General features: G+C 44.0%; 1 protein-coding gene across 1 annotated transcript in view; it reads left to right on the top strand.

Annotated features, from left to right (window-relative positions):
• Positions 1–20,827, top strand: part of CLPB (ClpB homolog, mitochondrial AAA ATPase chaperonin) — a 131,722-nt gene that overhangs the window by 47,485 nt on the left and 63,410 nt on the right. The window contains 1 exon segment of the mRNA XM_030556433.1: positions 2,353–2,481. Within this exon segment, the coding sequence (XP_030412293.1) occupies positions 2,353–2,481 (129 nt within the window).

Genomic DNA, 20,827 nt, shown 5'->3' with positions numbered 1-20,827 from the left:
AAGGCCCTGTTCTGCCATTGGCTATGCACACGTACTCCCGCTGAAGTCAATAAGAGTTAAGCACGCACATCCAAGAGCGAAAAGTGGCCTACCATGTCAGAGACATTCATTCAGAGACAGCATGTGCAGGGCCTTTCCTGTCACTTATGCCTTATGGTAGGGATGTACCTTCCCCCACCCCCGGCAGGCTCTGTGCTTCCAAATAACTCCAGCTAGGTTAGAGCAAGCCAAGAGAGAGGCTGCTGGATCCACACTTCTGAAGATTGATTGCCTGGGGGAGAGGAGAGTATAACAAAAGAGTGACTGATCTTTATTTTCTGGGCACAGTCATATGACATGGGTCAGGGTTATAAAAGGTACGTGGCAGAGGTCACATGTCACATGGCAGGGTTCAGTGACTCCAGTGGCTGGTATTATAGCATCCCTTTCTTTGAAAATCAAAGGTAAGTAAAACACAATATCAACCAAAACCAACAACCACTGAGTAAAACAGCCAGTCAAGAGAACAGCAAATGGTGTTGTCTAGGGTGAGGGAAGCCTGAATCCCCTGACAGATGAGAGGATTGCGCTGTGTGTTATTGGACGTTGGTCACTCAATGCTATCTCTAAATCTTCTGGCTTTCTGTTCACATGGCCTGGTTTTGGTCTTAGAAGAGTTTCTTCAGTGGGGTGTCTGGCCTCTGAGATGGCTTCTTATGCAGTTCCTGGTGTCATCCTTTGTCTGTGACTCGGACGATGCAGGTTGTTTCTGTCAGCCATGACCACTCTCAGAGTATGTCTATGCCACGGTGAGACACCTGCGGTGCTGTACCTGTGCCACTATAGTAGGAAGAGAGCCTGAAACATATGGCCTTGTATCAGCAGCCTGGTGTGAGGCCTGAGGCCTTAACCAAAGTAGTGGTCAAACTTTGCTGATATAAAGCAAAGCTAGCAGAAGTCAGGCTCTGCCTGCTTGCAATACCAGCCCTGTTCTTGCCAGGTTCTGAGAGCTTGCAAGCAGGCAGAGGCTGACTTCTGCTAGCTTTGCTTCCTTACTTTATATTACACTATTGGAAAAAGGGATTCCAGGCATCCTTAAGGGGTCATGGAATGGTATTTTTCTGTTATGGTAGCACTAGGAGCCCCACTCATGGCTCTGGACCTCACTGTGCTAGGATCTGTACAAACCCAGAACAAACAGACAGTCCCTGCCTCAAAGAGTTTACAGTCCAAGTGTATGACAAGGGATAAGTGGTGGATACAGAGAACAAGGGAGCACAAGGAAACAGTGAGAATATATATGTAAAATAAAACTTTAATCTGAATGTTGTGCTTCCTGGACCTCAGGCCAGGATAATTGTTATTTATCTTTGAGGGGAGAAGGTATTTCTGGTGGGTTGGTTTGTTTTTGTTTTTTTATGGTAGCCGTTTGAAGGTTCTGAGAGGTGTGGGATATTCGAGGCAGCCCCAACAGAGCTGGATTAGTGGGCAGAGGGCAGGTAGGCAAATAAAGCTGCATGATAAATGCAGTGTACTGTTACTGTGGGGAGTGTGTGTGTCCAGTATGCAGGTGCACACAAAACTGGTGGTGGTGTAGCTGTGCTGAGGCTTGTCCGTGGGTGCCCTTTCCTAGCCCTGATTTGCCATAGGAGACAGAGACGGACCATAAAGCAAAAGTCTCCATATTGCTTACTTGTATTTAAAAGTAATTTCAGTTAAATGAAAGAGGCAGTTAAAGTTGCGGGGTTGGGAGAGTGGAGGGGTCTGTGAGGAGAAAGGGTCTTGCTTCCACTCTGGTGTCCCTGCTGCTTCCAGCGAAGGGGAAGATAATTGACCACTAGTAGCACCTCTGAGACCTCTTCTGCTTGGCAGAGAAGAGGCCCGGGCTTCCAGCAAACTTGCCCTCCTCCTTGTTACAGTTGTGAGGGCATGGAGTGAGACCCTCTGAAACTCAGCCACCCTGGCTCCTGCCCACTGGGGTGGGGGTACCGGCCTACCAGCAGCCTCCCCTGGGGCTCTGGACTGTTCCCAGAGACGGTAAGCAGGCCTCCAGCACCTTTCTCATCTCCAAATGCCAAGTGATGGCTGCCTCGTAAACCTGGTTGGATGGAGAGTGGGGCAGCCTGCCTCCAGCAGCCCTTTCTTCCCAGTGTCCCTCTGCTGAAGGGTTAGTGTGGGGGGTAGGACTGGGTGACCAGGGGCCTCCCCCATTCATCCTTTGGGAATTATACCTGGGGGCATAAACTGCTTCCTGGATATTTTGACAGTTTGCATTGTTTCACCCTGTGAAAATCCAGCTGCATTTTTAACCCAACTGGATCTTTACTTTTCCCCACTTTATTGAGCTACATGTTCACTCTTCTCCTTCTGCAGTTCTGGTAACCCGGGAGGATGATTTCAACAACCGCCTGAACAACCGAGCCAGTTTCAAGGGATGCACGGCTCTGCATTACGCTGTGCTCGCTGACGACTACATGACTGTCAAATTGCTGCTAGACGGAGGTAAGGTCCGTGGCTTGTAGAGGTTCCTGGGTCAGGATCACAGCTGCGGACTGTGACCTCGCTCCTTATTGATTTACAGTATGAATTATGATTTACTGCTATTTTGGATTTATTTATCCACTCTTCTTGATGTTCCCTTTTGCGTCTCCGGGCCTGTCTTTCATACCACTTCCGATGCCTGGAATAGCCTCCCTCTTCCTATACGTTATGTGTCCTCTCTTTTCTCCTGAAAATCGGCACAAAAAGATAGAACAAAAACCAATGGCTGAAAGCTGAACCCAGACAAATTCAAATTAGAGTAAGGCACAAATATTTAACAGTGAGAGTGATTAACCATGGGAACAAACTACCAAGGAAAGGGGAGGACTGGATTGTCCATCTCTTGATGTCTTCAAGTCGAGACTGGATGCCTTTCTGAAAGACAGTATTTTAGCCAAACGCAAGTTATTGGACTCGATGCAGGGATGAATGGGAGAGATTCTCTGCCCTGTGTTATACAGGAGGTCAGATTAGATGATCTCATGATCCCTTCTGGCCTTGAAATCTGTGAATCTCTCCTGACAACTCGTTATTTTCCAGCTTGCTCTTCATAGCAAATCTTTGCTCAGCTGTTGCCAATGCCTTGGCTATGCCTGTCCATGTAATGTAGGTTACAAGACAACTCAAGGCGAGAAACTCCTTAATAAAAGATGAGAGAGGAGGAAGATTGTTCCTCTGATGTGTCCCCACCCTTCCCTTTTTGGGTAACTCTCTTCCTCCTCATCCCCCCCTGCCTTGTCATGGCTTATTTGTACTGCAGTCAGACCTAGAGGCTTCAGCTGAGTTGTGGGTCTCTGTGCTGGGTGCTGTAAATATGTATATTAAGTTACAGTCTCTGCCCTGAAGAGCTTACAGTCTATGCAAACAAGACAGGCAGAGCAAATACCATTGTGCCCTTTTGCAGAGGGAGAACTGAGGGCCAAGGTCACATAGACGGTCTCTTTGAGAGCCAGGAATGGTGTCCTGATCGCTGAGTCCCAGTCCAGTGGAGAAAGTACAGGACCATCCTTCCTTGCTAATGTGCAGTATTTAACTCATGCAGTAGGAGCACAAAGCATGCTTTATTATATTTTGGGTCATGTGCCAGCCACACCTATGGTGATAGAGCAATATTTTAATAATAAAAAATAAAGTACCTTTACCTTTATTTATTTCCACTACTTTTAAAAATTCCCTTCTAGTAGGATAGACTGACGCTATCATGACACCAGTTCTATATCTTTCCCCTTTTCCATCCTAATTATATTTATTTGGGCTTTTCCCCCCATATAATTCATAATCAACACATTTCTATAATTATTTAACTTTTCTATTGAGGTAGCGTCTACAAGGGGGGCATTTGTGCAAGGTGCAGCACAAACATGGGGTGCAGATGAAAAATTAAGAAAGATGGAGGAATGTGGCAACAGAGAAGGCTAAAAGCACTAGGAGTAGCTGGGAGAAGACTGATAGAACCCTGATATTCCAGTGAGTAATGTACTCTACCATTGACAAGGCAGAGAAGGAAAATACCAAGGATGAGATCCTGGGCCTCCTGAATGGCGTAGCTCTCATTGATTTAAGTAAGTTAGAATTTCACTCAGCCCACAACTCATCCAGAGCCAGACTGTTGAGCATGAGAGAAGCACTGACAGGAAGCCACCAAAAGAAAAGTTGATGCAAATAAGCCTATCTAGCATCTCCCAAATGAGGAGCTTGGGCTGAGACCTCAGTAGCCCAGATAAAGGAAACGGAAGGGTATGTGCCGCCTTCCGGGTGCCATGATAAGTGATGCCACAACAAGGGTACCAGACATCTCAGAGGATGCTGAGAATTACTACTGATTGGGAAAACCCAAAAGGTCTCCATAAGTACAGTAGAACAGGCTGCAGTGCTTGCAGGGAACCATAAAGAGTACAAGGAAACAGAAACAGTTAATGTAGCTTTGCAAGGGGCTTCTCAAAGGTATGGCCAATGGATTTTGAGATACGGATTATAACATGGGAGAATGGGGAGGAGTAGTTGTGATTATTTTGTTATATTTATTTGTATTACTGTAGCACCCAGGAGCCACAGTCGTACTAGGCACTGTACAGACACAAAACTAAAAGTTCCTGCTCCGAAGAGTGTGCAGTTCTGAGAGTCAGAGATTCCAAGGCCAGAAGGGACCATTGTGATGATCCAGACTGGCCTCCTGTATAGCACAGGCCAGAGAATTTTCCCCAAAATAATTCCCAGAGCAGATCTTTTGGAAAGAAATCCTATCTTGATTTTAAAATTGTCAGTGACGGAGAATCAACAGTGATCCTTGTATATAGTTTCAACACAGTCTAAGTATAAGACAAGAAATGGAGACAGACAGACAAATGATGAGACACTGTCGGTCAGCAGGGTGGGCAGTGGGCTCAGCACGCCAGCAGCCTGGCCATTGTCAAGTTTTCTATAGGTATCCCAGCAAAGAAGAGTTTTGGAAGGGATTTGAAGGAAGCTTGTGAAATAACATGGAAGAGAGCACGAAGGTGCTTGTTTGAACATTTAACAAGTGGACAATGAATGAGAGGTGATAGATGGGGTGGAGTTAGGCAGTGAAGGTCCTTGAAAGTGAATATAAGCCATTTATGTTTGATGCATTAAAGAAGGAAAAGCCATTGGAGGGATAGGGAGCCCAGGGAAGAGAAGGTGATGTTGTCAAAGTGACAGACTAGGAAAATGATCTTTGTAGCAGCCTTCTGAATGGATACAAGCAGGGCAAGATCGCTTTTATCCAGGCCAGAGATAAAGATGTTGCAGTAATTGAGACAAGGTGATGAGAGATTGGATGAGAGTTTTAGCTGGATGGATGGACAGGAAAAGCTGTATCTTAAGGTACCGGTACACTTGTGGTGGTGTGTATGGTACAGACGCTGCACACTCAGCTGTCACAGATATAAACAGTGAGGCACGGCTTAAGTGAGTAAAATGCTCTACACTCCTGATCCCTCAGGCTCTCCACATACCCACGCGGTGCTTCCTATGTCTATACTGCTACTTTTAGTAATGTCGTGTCGTGCTGCTGTCTGCTACCAGAGCCTTTCACTGCGGCACGTAGCTGCACACCTCTGTGACCAGTGTGAACACAATCTACCTTTCACTGTGACATGTAGCTGCATCTATAAAGCCTGTAGTCTGCACGCTGCTGTAAGTGTGCACATCTAAAGATGTAGCTTTAGAGAAATTTTTCAGAAAGAATCTGCAAGATTTAGACATAGCCTGGAGGTGAGGACCTAGAGAGAGGTGCATGTCGAAGATGGTGTCCAGGTTACAGGCCTGAGTGACCGGCAGGATGATGGTGTTCACAGTAATTGAGACAGGAGGTGACCGGGTGATCTTGGGGCGGGAGGAGATTAGGAGCTCTGTTTTAGTTTTGTTGAGCTTGAGTTGGCAACTAGACATCCACGAGGAGATGTCAGAGAAACAGAGTCAGGCCAAGATTTCAGTTAGGTGCCTAATTGCCATGTATGCTTTGAAAAGCTCCCCCAACATGTGCAAGGTGCTGGAATGCCCATGCAGGAGTTAGAATTCTGCAGCATGAGCTCAGATATATTTGTACCTGCAAAGCGCAGTTGTAAGTATCAGAGGGGTTGCCGTGTTAGTCTGGATCTGTTAAAACAGCAAAGAGTCCTGTGGCACCTTGTAGACTAACAGACGTATTGGAGCATGAGGTTTCGTGGGTGAATACCCACTTCATCGGATGCATGTAGTCCGACATGCATCCGACAGAATGGGTATTCACCCATGAAAACTCATGCTCCAACACATCTGTTAGTCTATAAGGTGCCACAGGACGCTGTCCAGTTGTAAGTATGTGTGTATGCAGAAGGGAAGTCAGCCTTTGAGAATTTAGGTCATACTGTGTCATATATTTTCCAGGGCTGCCCAGAGGATTGAGGGGGCCTGGGGCAAAGCAATTTAAGGGGCCCCTTCCATAAAAAAAAGTTGCAATACTATAGAATACTATATTCTCATGGGGGCCCTTGCAGGCCTGGGGCAAATTGCCCCACTTGCGCCCCCACCCCTCCCCGGACAGCCTTGATATTTTCAAATATCTCTGTATTATCTTATCTATGTATCTGGACACTGTTATAGGACTATATGAGTGCTGTTATCAAATCCGGTTCCAGGCCAAAGAGGATTTAATGTTTTCTGTTTTGTTCTAAATCTGTTCCTGCTGGACATTTGTTTTGGAGCTGATGATATCTCTGTGAATGAACTCCTCCAAATTCAGGTCTGATCACAGACTTCTGCTCGTGTCAGATTGGCTCAGCGCTGAAGGATTCACTCTGATCATAGAGAAAATCCCTTAATACAAAGGGGGGTTGTTTCACTTTTTGATTTTTTACACAATATCTTAAAGTAATTACACTAAGTCAGAATAAAAGATCTAAATTTAAGCTGCCAAAGCACTGGAATTCAAAGGCCCGATTGACATTCTGCCCTTTTTAATATGACCTATTGGAATCTTTCCAAATACAAACTCAAGTCAGGATGTGCTAAGAATGTGTTTCCAAAAGAAGGCTCTGATCCTGCAAAGATGTGAGCACATGCCTAAATTTATAGTCCCACTGAAGGGCCACGGTGAGAGTACTCCCAGTGTGTAAAGCTAAAGCACATACATGTCTTTGCAGGATCTGGGACTAGATTTGCAGTGTATCTCAGATCTACCTGTCTTTACCAGTCCAGGTACTATATCCATTCACCCTCCCTTTGCCATCATGATTATGAGAAAAACTAATGGTATTTTACTCACCAGTTAAAATAAAAATTATGCCTCCCTTGGCAAGCAGAATTCTGCCAGACTGATATTGTTATAAAGTCTCTCCAAACTCTTTCCTTTGATCTTCCACTTTTTGTGCCTTGAAGTTAGATTTCTCATTGTATTGGTTCATGATTAGTGTGGGCCATGAGGTTTTCATTGCATTGACTCCGCGTTCCCCCTCCCCCTCTGTGCATTAACAAAGCAGCGGCTTGGACATTCTTGTTAGTGTTATCCGAGATGAATACGTAGCTGTGAGTCTGAAGGTCTCAGAAGTAGGGATCGAACACCTTTAAAAGTGTGCCTGCCGCAGGCCCATTGTGAGGAGAATTTCCCCATGTGGTCTGCCTTTGACATCTGAGAGAGGGATGTTTCCTGTTTGCTGACATGGAACAGACTCTCTTCACGCCCTCCTTTATACTTCCCTACACCTGCCATTTTACTGAGTGTCCATTTAATCTCTCCTCCACTTCCTCCACTTGCCGTCCTGCCCTCGGGGCCAGAGCCATTAACCACCAAGGCTTCTCTCCCTTCTCTGTGCTTAAACAACTACCCCTTCTTCAGGGCTTTTTATGGGGAGCTTCCACGTGCTTGGCTACAGGCAACCTCCCCCTCACCCCACCTCTTTGGCCTTTTGTGGCCTATTCACTGGCTCACTTGACCCTTCCGGGACCTTATCCCCTTGTGGTCAGCGTGTGTGCGTGCCCAGCAGACCGCGAGACTAAGTCACTGCTCTGTTGTATTTTTGGGCAGTTGTTGGTGACATCTGGCAGTCTCCTGATCCGAGCTGACATAAACGGTGCTTATCTGAAGGAGAGGGTGGGAGCCTCCGAGCCGCACAAGAACCTTTCAGCTCGCTCGATGCAGGATCAGTTCGGACGGGTTTGATTGGTAGGAAGGAAGGCCGGGCCTATAACTAGTAGCATATATAGGTCACTGGCTTTTAGGGATGATTTAATAAATTTATATTTTGATATACTGTATTATTATACTATGGCCATATTCAAAGGTCTTACCCTTATGGAGTTTTTTAGGCCATCCTTAGTATAACAAACTTTGCCCTTTTTTAGCACTTTCCATTTCAAAGTGAGTTACAAGCCTGCTCAAGCCTCACAGCCTGCCCCTGAGGTAGGTAGTAGCCCTTTTTTTACAGATGGAGCAGCTGAGTGGCGGAAAACTTGAGTGACTTGCCCAAGTGCATGCAATGAGTTGGTGGCAGTGCTGGGAATCGGAACTCAGAGCTTCTGACTCCCAGCATGGTGCCTTATCCCCAGTGCCGCATTTGTTTATGCTTCAAGACTCCTTGCTGTAAACGCTAAATCTTTGCCTGCATGATTATTTATATAGTGCCACAGGAGAACATGTGGTTTGCAAATTCATAAGAAGATGGGGTCCCTGACCCAATAATATCACAATCTTCTTCAGACAAGCCCAGTAAATGAGAGCTAGTAATGGAGGCTATGATAGGAAATACATGTTATTTTGTTTAATTTTTTACTTTTTGGTATTCTGATTTTTTTTCTTTAATTTAAGCGCCATTTGACCAATACGGAGCAGGGGATTTATGACAAAAGAATAAATACAAGCCCAAGATTCAGGCACAAGTTGTGACTGTACCTTGGAGTCGTGTTATTAGGCTGATGTGTGGTGAGGACTTCAGTTAAAAGCTACCTGCTAAAAGATGGGGGAATTAATAGGAGGAGGCTGTATGCTGGAAGAGATCAATTTTGGGAGGCGATTTTGAAGGAGGCTAGAGAGGGCGCTCAGACTGCAGTGATGAGAGTCAGGTAAGTACCTAGATAGATTGAGAGCTGTAGTTCACGTCAGAGTGCTGAGGTTTTACATGGCTAATTTGAATTCCTAGGACAGTCGAGCAGGGTAGGTTTTTGTTGACTGTAATCCCAGAGGAAGTGCTCCCTTTTTAACAATGTGATGAGAAAATCTGGGTCCTTGAGGTGCTGTTTCCGCCCCTTCACCCCCCCTGCTTTTTATCCTGGGTTCTAGAGAAGACTTTCCCCCCATCCATTTCCCTTGTAAAACAGAAACACACATCCCAGCCTGGCCTCTCTTCAATCCCTTGTTGTCTTAACCATCATCAAAGTGTAGCCGTCTAGGCAACGGGCACAGGGATACAGGGCTGCACGTATAACGCTCAGCCCGTTCTTCAACCTGTGCATGAGGACGTAGAACAAATGAGACTTGCGGGATCAAATGCTGTCTTGATTTCTACCTGCACAGCTCCACCAACATCAGTCAGGTTCTTACTCCTGAGTGACTTCGCTTCTCTGTGCTTCAAATTGCCCAGCTGTGCAATATGTATCATAATACCTACCTAGCCGGGGTGCTGGGGCTTACCTATCAGCATGTGTGCAAAGGGCTTTGAGCTACTTAGCTGAAAGGTGCTGCAGAAATTCAGTGTATTTATTTATTACCCATCCCCTGTTTTGATCCAATTTGAATATGCCCTTCAAGATTTAAAGTGACCTTCTGTGTGAGTAGCCAGTTTCCTGGAAGGCCTTTTCTGAATGCTCTTCTATGGCATCCTTCATGACCTTTCTGCTGCCCATTATAGCAGCTGTGCTAGGCCATTGCCCTGAGGGCCGGCTTGGGGTCACCATGCTGCAGAGCATGCTCTTTTAGCTACTATTTTCTCTTCACAGGCTTTTAATTGTGAGGAATTTTTCCTGGCTGTGATATGCTTATAGTAATTTAAAACAGAACTGGACAAAGCAGGGGAGACTATATTGCAGGGATGATCCCGCACTGGCCTGAAGGGATGGATTAGTTAGGACCTGATAGGTCTTCTCCGTCTCTAATTCCTTTGTTTCTGTGCTTGAACACATTAAATGCAAAATAACAAAACACATGCCAACCGGCCCCCTCCACCCCATGCACACTAAGTTAAGACTGAGAATGTAAATGCACAGAAGTCAAGAAATCTAGAAGCTAAAGTTCCCACAACAAAGTTAGCTCAGCTGCGTGGCACATATGACATCTGTAGTAGATTGGATTACGCTTCAGGCTGCTAAATGTATGTTTTTATTTAATAAATATGTGCACTTTGGCTGCATTGTTTACAGCTTTCGTGGGTCTAAGTGCATCACTCTAACAGTGCACTAAAAAAGGTGGGAGTTTGTATTTAATGTCTTTGTTTAAAAGTAACAAGTGTCCCCTCTTCCCCAAACTGATCACCTTCCAGCTGCTGACCCCCCTCACTCTCCATTCCCATCCGAGTGACAAACTTCCAGCTGCCAGACCCAGACCATCTCCTCCCTGTGTCTATCAACTGCTCCTATCAAATTCTCTCTAAATCTGCTTAACTCATTGACAAACTTACTACCTCCTTCCTAGCTTTAAAAACACACTTGCCCCCTGCTGCTTCCTGTGGCCAAGTGCCCTAATATGTCAGTGTGCAGTCTGTTTAGAGTCTAGGAAGTATGGCAACAGACCATCCTGTCTTAACTAGGAGATCTTCAATTATCTAAAAATCAAAAAAGAGTCCTACAAAAAGTGGGAACTGGGTCAAATTACAAAGGATGAATAAAAACAAATAACACAACTATGTAGGGATAAAATTAGAAAGGCCAAGGCACAGAATGAGATTCAGCTAGCTAGAGATATAGAGGGTAACAAGAAAAAACATTCTACAAATACATTAGAAGCAAGAGGAAGACAAAGGACAGGGTAGGACCATTACTCAGTGAGGAGAAAAAACAATAACAGAAAATGTGAAAATGACAGAAGTGCTAAATGACTTTTTGGTTTCAGTTTTCATCAAAGGTTAGTAGCAACTGGATGTCTAACATAGTGAATGCCAGTGAAAATGAGGTAGGATCAGAGGCTAAAATAGGGAAAGAACAAGTTAAAAAAATACTTACGCAAGTTAGATGTCTTCAAGTCACCAGAGCCTGATGAAATACATCCTAGAATACTTAAGGTGCTGGCTAAGGAGATATCTGAGCCTTTAACAATTATCTTTGAAAAGTCATGAAAGATGCGAGAGATTCCAGAGAAAAGGGCAAATATACTGCACATCTATAAAAAGGGAAATAAGGACAGCCCAGGGAATTACAGACCAGTCAGTTTAACGGAAAAATATTGGAGCAAATAATTAAGCAATCAATTTGCAAACACCTAGAAGATAATAAGATAAGTAATAGTCAACATGGATTTGTCAAGAACAAATCATGCCAAAGCAATCTAATAGCTTTCTTTAACAGGGTAACAAACCTTGTAGATAGGAGGAAGTGGTAGATGTAGTATATCTTGACTTTAGTAAGGCTGTCTCATATTACCTTCTTATAAACAAACTAGGGAAATACAACCTAGATGGAGCTACTATAGGGTGACCAGATAGAAAGTGTGAAAAATTGGGATAGCAGTGGGAGGTCATAGGCACCTATATAAGAAAAAGCCCAAAATATTCAGGATTGTCCCTATAAAATAGAGACATCTGGTCACCCCAAACTCTATACAGTGGGTGCATAACTGATTGGAAAACTATTCTCAGAGATTAGTTATCAGTGGTTCGCAAATCAAGCTGGAAGGGTATATTAAGGGGGTCCTACTGGGATCGGTTCTGGTCCCGGTTCTGTTCAATATCTTGATCAATGATTTAGATAATGGTGTAGAAAGTACACTTATAAAGTTTGCGGACCATACCAAGCTGGGAGGGGTTGCAAGTGCTTTAAAGGATAGGGTTAAAATTCAAAATCACCTGGACAAACTGGAGAAATGATCTGAAGGAAATAGAATGAAATTCAATAGGGAGAAATGCCAAGTGCTCCACTTAGGAAGGAACAATCAGTTGCACGCATACAAAATGGGAAATAACTGCTTAGGAAGGAGTACTGTGGAAAGGGATCTGGGGATCATAGTGGATCACAAGTTAAATATGAGTCAACAGTGTAACATTGTTGCAAAAAAAGCAAACATCCTTCTGGGATGTCTTAGCTGGTGTGTTGTAAGCAAGACATAAGAATTAATTTTTCCACTCTATTCTGCACTGATTAGGCCTCAGCTGGACTATTGTGTCCAGTTCTGGGCACCACATTTCAGGAAAGATGTGGGCAAATTAGAGAAAGTCCAGAAAAGAGCAACAAAAATTATTAAAGATCTAGAAAACATGACCTACGAGGGAAGATTGAAAGCATTGGATTTGTTTAGTCTGGAGAAGAGAAGACTTGAGAGTATGTTCTTATGACATAACAGTTTTCAAGTACATAAAAGGTTGTTACAAGGAGGAGAGAGAAAAATTGTTCTCTTTAACCTCTGAGGATAGGACAAGAAGCAATGGGCTTAAATTCCAGCAAGGAAGGTTTAGGTTGGACATTAGGAAAAACTTCCTAACTGTCAGCATGGTTAAGCGCTGGAATCAGTTGCCTAGAGAGGTTGTGGATCTCTGTCACTGGAGATTTTGAAGAGCAGTTTAGACAAACACCTATTAGGGATGGTCTAGATTAGGGATAGGCAACCTATGGCACACGTGTCAAAGGTGGCACGCGAGCTGATTTTCAGTGGCACTCATGCTACACGGGTCCTGGCCACCGGTCCAGGAGGATCTGCATTTTAATTTAATTTTAAATGAAGCTTCTTAAACATTTTAAAAATCTTATTTACTTTACATATAACAATAATTTAGTTATATACTATAGACTTATAGATAGAGACCTTCTAAAAACGTTAAAATGTATTACGGCACACGAAACCTTAAATTAGAATGAATAAATAAAGACTCGGCACACCACTTATGAAAGGTTGCCTGGTCTGGATAATACTTAGACCTACCACGAGTGCAGGGGACTGGACTAGAGGTCCCTTCCAGTCCTACGATTCTATGATTCTCACATAGGAGATATTTGACAGTAAATGGCAATTTACACCAGTTCTCTGCATACTATTCACAATAATTAACACCTGCCATGGCATTTATGTGGCTTCTTATCTCCTGTTCAGAATCACTGATGTGTGCATTGCACTGAATCTGATCCTTGGCACTAGTCCCCATTTCAGACCAATATTAAAATCAGTTAGACTGGGATTTAAAATCTCAGAGGCACAGAGAATCCGAATAACCGGCCTCAGGCCGATATGTGACGTCACTGGCAGAGATGGGAATAGGACTCAGGTTTCCTATCTCAATCCTTTGCTGTAACCAGAGTGTTGCTCTAACCACACTCCCTCTGACATGTTACCTCTTTGAATTACTATTGGCAGTATCAGTCACACTCATGCAGATTTGGTGCCCGATTCCGCTCACACCATGCTTAAGCTGTAACCATCTCAATACACACACATCTGTAATTCAAAAAATATAGGAAAGGCCATTTATAGTGGCACAAGAACCTAGACCACAGAACTCCATATGCAGTAAATTTAGCATCATACATTTGTTGGTAGTACTTGGCATTTACTTGTTTGGTACATTATAATTACTAATATCGGATATAGAATAAATGATAGGTAAGTGAATTACAGGGCTACAGTTACATGGTATGGTTCTTTTGACATCATGAAGCCAGAATGGCTTGTGGTATGATCAGAAAAATTCCAGGATATAATTATAGCTGTTTTCCTACATCTGAAGTCAGCTTAATAAGAAGATTCCTAGATTTTAAGACCAGAAGGGACTGTTGTGATCATCTAGTCTGACCTCCTATATAACACAGGGTAAAGAACATCCCCAAAATAATTCTCCTTTGAACTACAGCATATCTTTTTAGAAAAACAACCAATCTTTATTTAAAAATTTCCAGCATGGAGAATCCACCACAACCCTTGGTAAGTTGGCCCAATGATTAATTACTCTCACTGTTAAAAATTGGTGTTTTATTTCCATTCTGAATTTGTCTAGCTTCAACTTCCAGCCATTGGATCGTGTTCTGCCTTTGTTTGTTTGTTTGATTGAAGAGCCCATTATCAGATATTTGTTCCCCATGTAGATACTTATACACTGCAATCAAATCATCTTAAACTTCTGTTTGACCAAGAATTTTTTCCAGGAGTTGTATCCTAGATGGGGCACTGTTTAGGCAATAGCTGACAGCAGTAGACTGTTGCTGGAGGGGACGAGCATATCCTCAGAAATAATTGTCTCGCAGCCACAAGTTTCAGATCGTAGTATTCTGTTGTAAATCAGCATGGGTCTTGTAATCAGTGGAGTTACACCAGGATAAGAAAGAGCCAAACTAGGCCCGTGGTTTTAAAATATTTTAAGTGGGGAGTTAAAAGGTGGGAAAGCCACAGAAATTCAAGTTGGTGAGCGGTTTGTTTCAAGAACTCCCACACCAGCTATAGAAATTATTTGTGGGATTTCTCTATAGCTGCTATGGCAGCTTTTTCCACCTCTCCTCTTAACCCAGTCACAGGGGAAGAGAGGTGACGTTTGTGTGTACAATAACAGCAATGGGCGGCAAGCCATCTATGAGCCAGGTTAGATTCTTCCGTGGCTTTCATTTTAGAAATGCCTGCCACGAATGAGTATATGTCTGTGATCTCCTGAAGGGAGCCAGACGTGATTGGACCTTGTCTTCAGCTCACCCATAGTCTTTAACTTGACCTGCTAGTTGTGTGAAAACTACAAGCTGCCTTGTTTTCACTAGGGTTTTACCTCATGTTAGCTAAGTCGAGGTATGAACACACCTTTTTTTCCCTAAAAGCGGCAAAGAGTCCTGTGGCACCTTATAGACTAACAAATGTATTGAAGCATGAGCTTTGGTGCATGAATACCCACTACGTCGGATGCATATTTTTTCCTAGTGACACAAGACCATATTCTGCTTACAGTGTGCAAGAAATCTAAACATAGCTTAAAAATTATTATTATTATTAGTTTGTATTAGAGTAGCACTTAGAGGCCTCCAGCACATCTGGACCCCGTTATGCCAGTTGCTCTGCGCACGCGCACACACACTTGAGGAAATGTTCCCAGACGCAAAGAGCTTACAATCTAAATAAGAGCTCCTTCAGGGAAGAACCTCTCCATTCCTTATACAGCTCTGAAAGCTTCCCTTTCTCCCCTCACTACTCTCAAAACCCTTTGTCCCAGGCACCCTCCTCCCAGCTAAGGAGGCATAAACAAATCATATTCATAAATGAGCTAGAAAAAGGGGTAAACAGGGAAGTGGCAAAATTTGCAGATGATACAAAACTGCTCAAGATAGTTAAGACTCGGGCAGACTGTGAAGAGCTACAAAAGGATCTCTCAAAACTGGGTGACTAGGCAACAAAATGGCAGATGAAATTGAATGTTGATAAATGCAAAGTAATGTACATTGGAAAACATAATCCCAACTATACATATAAAATAATGGGGTCTAAATTAGCTGTTACCACTCAAGAGAGAGATTGTGGAGTCACTGTGGATAGTTCTCTGAAAACATCCACTCAATGTGCAGTGGCAGTCAAAAAAGCAAACAGAATGTTGAGAATCATTAAAAAGGGATAGATAATAAGACAGAAAATATCATATTGCCTCTATAAATCCATGATATGCCCACACCTTGAATACTGCGTGCAGATGTGGTCTCCCCATCTCAAAAAAGATATATTGGAATTGGAAAAGGTTCAGAAAAGGGCAACAAAAATGAGTAGCTTATGTACGAGGAGAGATTAATAAGACTGGGACTGTTCAGCTTGAAAAAGAAACGACCAAGGGGAGGATATGACAGAGGTCTATAAAATCATAACAGGTGTGGAGAAAGTAAATAAGGAAATGTTCTTTGGGTGCTTGCTCATATCTATTCCAGTTAGGTGTGAGTACGCCATGTGCACAGTTCACCGGAATGTTTTTCCCCTAGCAGCACCTGTCAGATCAGCTCTGGAGCCGCACCTTCATAGCGCAACATATAGGGCCCTGCCGCCTCTCCAGTTCCTTCTTACTGTCAGTGGTAGTCGTCGGAGCATTGCGTCTCTCATCTTCAATAAGCGATCCTAGTGTATTTTCTGTAAATAGTTAAGGATAGTTTCAAAAACTGTTGTAGTTAGTTAGTTAGATATCTGGACTTGGGGTACTGGAGGGTGTTTCCCTCCCCCATTTCCCCATCCCTCTCCTAGGCCATGTCTCGAACCCAGGGATTTAAGCCATGTGGGGTTTGCAAGAAGCCTATGCCCAAGGGTAACCCGCACTCAGCTTGTCTGAAGTGCTTGGGGGAGTCCCATCAGGCGGACAGGTGCAGGATTTGTTGGCGCTTTCACCCCCGCACAAAGAAGGAGAGGGATCACAGACTAAAGTTGTTGCTAATGGAAGCAGCTCTCCGCCCTCAGTCTGAGTTGAGCCCCATGGACGCTGCACCAGGCTCCTCACCGTTGATGCGCAGCATGCCTGCTTCAGTCTGGGAGGTGCTGAGGAAGGACTTTGGGGTCAGAGACCCTTGGCACTGTCATTCCCTGGCACCAAACACGGCGCAGGATCAATCTCGGCACCTCTCACAGTCTGCTGTCCTGAAAAAGCAGCACAGGAAGACCGATAGAGGGCGCTCCCCTTCCCATGCACGGGAACGTGAACTGAAAGGAGGGAGACCAGTGGGAGACTGCACCTCCCCTTCAGCTCAATAGCCGACACCATCAACTCCGGGCACACGGGAGGGACCGTTGAGTCCGGTGCCACCGGAGGAGATCCAGATGGAGGATTTGGACCTCCCTTCCACACCCGAAACTTATGAGACAGCGCGGGACCTGATAACACTGACAGGCCCACAATCCCCCGACCACAGTGTCACCGCACCAATCCCGAGTTCCCAAATGACTCCGAGGCGACCGGTGAAGTCCAGGAGCAAGCTGGCTATGACTTGGAACGATCTATATCACCCTGGCATCGATCCCTGGCACGGCACCACCATGGTCCCCAAGCACAGACTCATCGGAGTCCACATCAGACACTGACTCATATGTGTCCCGGAGAAGCTGACACCGTAGTCGCTGGCATTCCCAGTCAGCAAGGATGAGCCAAACTTTTCCCCCGGTACCGTGACCACCACAGTGGCAGGTACTGGCTTACATGTCGACCCAATGGCCCTTCTCAATCCTATGGGCTTACCACCAGACCCAGGGGTCTGCCTCGGTACGCTTTTCAGTCATGTCTGAGAGAAGGACTGTGTGTACGGCTAGGGATTTTTCCCAGGCATCAGAGCTGATCCGACGAGTGCTGCTAGGGGAAAAACCTTCCAGTGAACTGTGCGCGCGGCACACTCATACCTAATTGGAATGTACATGAGCAACATATCTTGAAGAACAACTGTCACAAGAAGGTGAGTAACCATTTTTATTTATTCCTTCTTATAAAACAAGAACTAGGAGTCACCAAATGAAATTAATAGGCAGCAGGTTTAAAACAAACAAAAGGAAGTATTTCTTCACACAGCGCATAGTCGACCAGCAGAACTCTTTACCAGAGGATGTTGTGAAGGCCAAGACTGTAACAGGGTTCAAAAAAGTACTAGATAAATTCATGGAAGGTAGGTCCATCAATGTCTATTAGCCAGGACGAGCAGTGATGATGTCCCTAGCCTCTGTTTGCCAGAAGCTGGGAATGGGTGACGGGATGGATCACTTGATGATTACCTGTTCTGTTCATTCTCTCTATGGCACCTGGCACTGGCCACTGTCGGAAGACAGGATACTGGGCTAGATGGACCTGTGGTCTGACCCAGTCTGGCCATTCTTATGTTCTTATCACCGTTACAGTTCCTTGAGCCCCAACCCATCATTGTCAGAAGGGGATGTTATTGAGCAGTTCTAGGTACATTCACCCAACCCCTCCCCAAGAATGAGTGCACTGCCTCTACAGCCTTCCGAGCCCTTGCCAGACTCCAGGGTGGCAGCGGGAGGACAAAGACCAGGGGTTCCTGAGAGCCCCCCACATGCCATGCTAGGTTGCCCAGCTCTTTATGTTGCTCCACACATGGCTTACACTTAACAAACAGGGATGTCATTGCGCTGCTAAGGCACATTTGTCCCAGGCCTTTTGCTGTGTTAAGAGTGTCTTAAACTCTCTGCTCATATTTACAAGAGAATGTGATAAATTCAGTATTGATTCCTTATGTTACACTGTAAATTTTGCAAAAGATGATTAAATAGCACAATAGTGTCTGCAGGCGTCATGGCTCAATATGTTGTGGGCCAGCGTATCGACCCCCTCTGTCCAAAGGCAGTGAGTTCCACTCCCAGCAGCCCCAGACCAGTAATTAAAATCCTCGGAGACTGGGATTTAAAATCCAATCATATCATTGCACTGAGGCTTCTAATGTCCCACCATGGCGAGTGTAATAAGTGTATGAGCACAAGCACATTTATGTCCACGTCAAAGCTTTTAAGAATAGTTTCCCCACAGGGTGGGGGACAAATAGATCCCTTCTGAAGTCTTTCTGGACACAAAGCCTTGCACTGACATAACCATTTGTAAGGCATTTAATAGTTATATATATTTATGGAGAGAGAGAATATATGAAGAGAGAGAGTATTATTCTTTAGTTTCCCTTTTCACGTTGGTACCTTAAGATCAAGGTTAAAAGTGGTTTTGTTCCCTCTAGAAATGAGGCACTTATAAAACAATATGAATAGAGATGTTCTAATGGAATTATACCAGCGCGAGAAATGTGACTGAGCAAACACTCCTGAAACACCAGAACACAAGCAGCAAAGACTTTTCCAAGCCAAAAGTACAAAGCCAGGATTATAATGGTCCGTCAAGGGGTAACTACAACTCTCCCATCTGATACATCCTGGGGAGCGAATGTATCTGATGGCAGTCCCAAATCAGTCAAATGTTTAAGAAGTGGGTAATGCTGAGGCACATGTACTGTGTCTTGAGGAGTTTTCCTTCTGTGCCCACATAATATCTAGTATCAACTATGTGCGTGCTTCATATTTGACAGGTGTGTTCTGCAATGAGCTGCATGCATGCTTTATATTTGATAGGTGTGTGTAAAGTGCCAGTTTGCTTAACTATTATAATACTGGCACCATTTGAATACGATCTGTCTTCAGTTGTACGAGACCAAAGGTTCCAAAATATTGCACTGTGATTAGAAGGTTGGTTTTTTTCTTACATGCTTACCCGTTTACAGAATATGTCCTTTGTTTGGGATAGTTCAAGAGAGAATTCTTGTCAAATAATCCAGTGGAATAGTTTTCTCTTAACAGTTAGGGCCAAATTCCAATCTGAGTTACAATGCTGTAAACCAAGAGTAACTCCATCGAAGGCAAGTTAGTCCCTCAATTTACACCAGCATAACTGAGAGCAGAACCTGGTACTTAATTGTATATTTTGGTAAAAACGTTTTATGCGGTAGTGAAAATATATAGGCAGGTGTCCAGCATATATTATGTCTGAAAAAATCAAATGAAAAAAACAAGTGCAGGACTAGCTTGAGATGCAAAGCCGGTCTCTGAGCAGGCTGGCCTATGGTAATGGAGACACAGAAAGGCTTTGCAATAGCTAAGACAGTCATCAATAAGGAGCATAGTAGCAAACTAAGAATGGAGTGGAAAGATTTAATTCTTTTTCTGGCAGAATTGATGCAAAATTATGGCTATGGGACCAAATTTTTCTCCGAGGAACATCTGAGAAACGCTTATGCAGGAGACCAGCACAAGGCTCATGCAATAGTTAGGTGCTACTTATGCACTCAAAACAGCATAGGGTGGAATTTCACCCTTAATGAAGCATACTGAGATACTGTAGCCATTGGTGCAGTAGGAGGAATTTTTTAAAAGATGAAAGAATTTTTGTTAATTTTTTAAATTTAAAACAATCTCCTGTAGTTTAGAACTTTAACACTGCAGTACTGTGTAACTAATCAACCAGTGTATAACTGGCGTCCAGCCCTCTCTAGTTTCAGTGGCCAAGGTAAATTAAATACAATAAGCATGTGGACAGAGCAAGGAAGGGACTGGGACTCGGAAGACCTGGAAGCCTCTGTTCCCAGTTCTGATATAGACCTGCTATGTGACCTTGAACAATTAATTTCTCCTCCCTGTTCCCTTTTCCACACCTTTGTCTGTCTTGTCTATGTACAGTGCAAGCTCTTCTGAGCAGGGATGATTTCTGACTATGGGTGAGTTTGTGCCTAGCACAATGGGGTTGAGCACTACCATAGCACAAATGATGTAAAAATCAGATTTGTTTCAGTTTTAATAACCTGAGGAGGTGGAAGTCAAAGGTTAGAATGATTTTTAAATTATTTCTAAACAGAGCCTTTCATAATGCTACTCTTCTCCTGCAATTGAATAAAGTGCTACCTTAATCAGACTCTGTACTAAATACGGCTTTTAACCTGATAGTATCTATTTAAAAAATGAAAGGTGTTCCTAAAAACATTGGGGAAGAATAATCACACATGCATGTGATGATCACAGTAAAAACCCTAAGCAGTCCCAGGTTTAGCCCCAAAGATTCTCTTCCTGCTTTCATAAATTCGGTGTTTAAACCCAGAAAGGAACTGGTAGATCATCCAGTCTAACGTCCGTTATATCACAGGCCATTAAATTTCACCCTGTTAGCTCTGCAATGAGCCCAACAACTTGTTTTGCTAAAGT

Source organism: Gopherus evgoodei, chromosome 1, assembly GCF_007399415.2.
Source record: "Gopherus evgoodei ecotype Sinaloan lineage chromosome 1, rGopEvg1_v1.p, whole genome shotgun sequence".
In the NCBI taxonomy this organism is placed as follows: Eukaryota; Metazoa; Chordata; order Testudines; family Testudinidae; genus Gopherus; species Gopherus evgoodei.
This window is presented reverse-complemented; position numbering and strand designations above follow the sequence as displayed.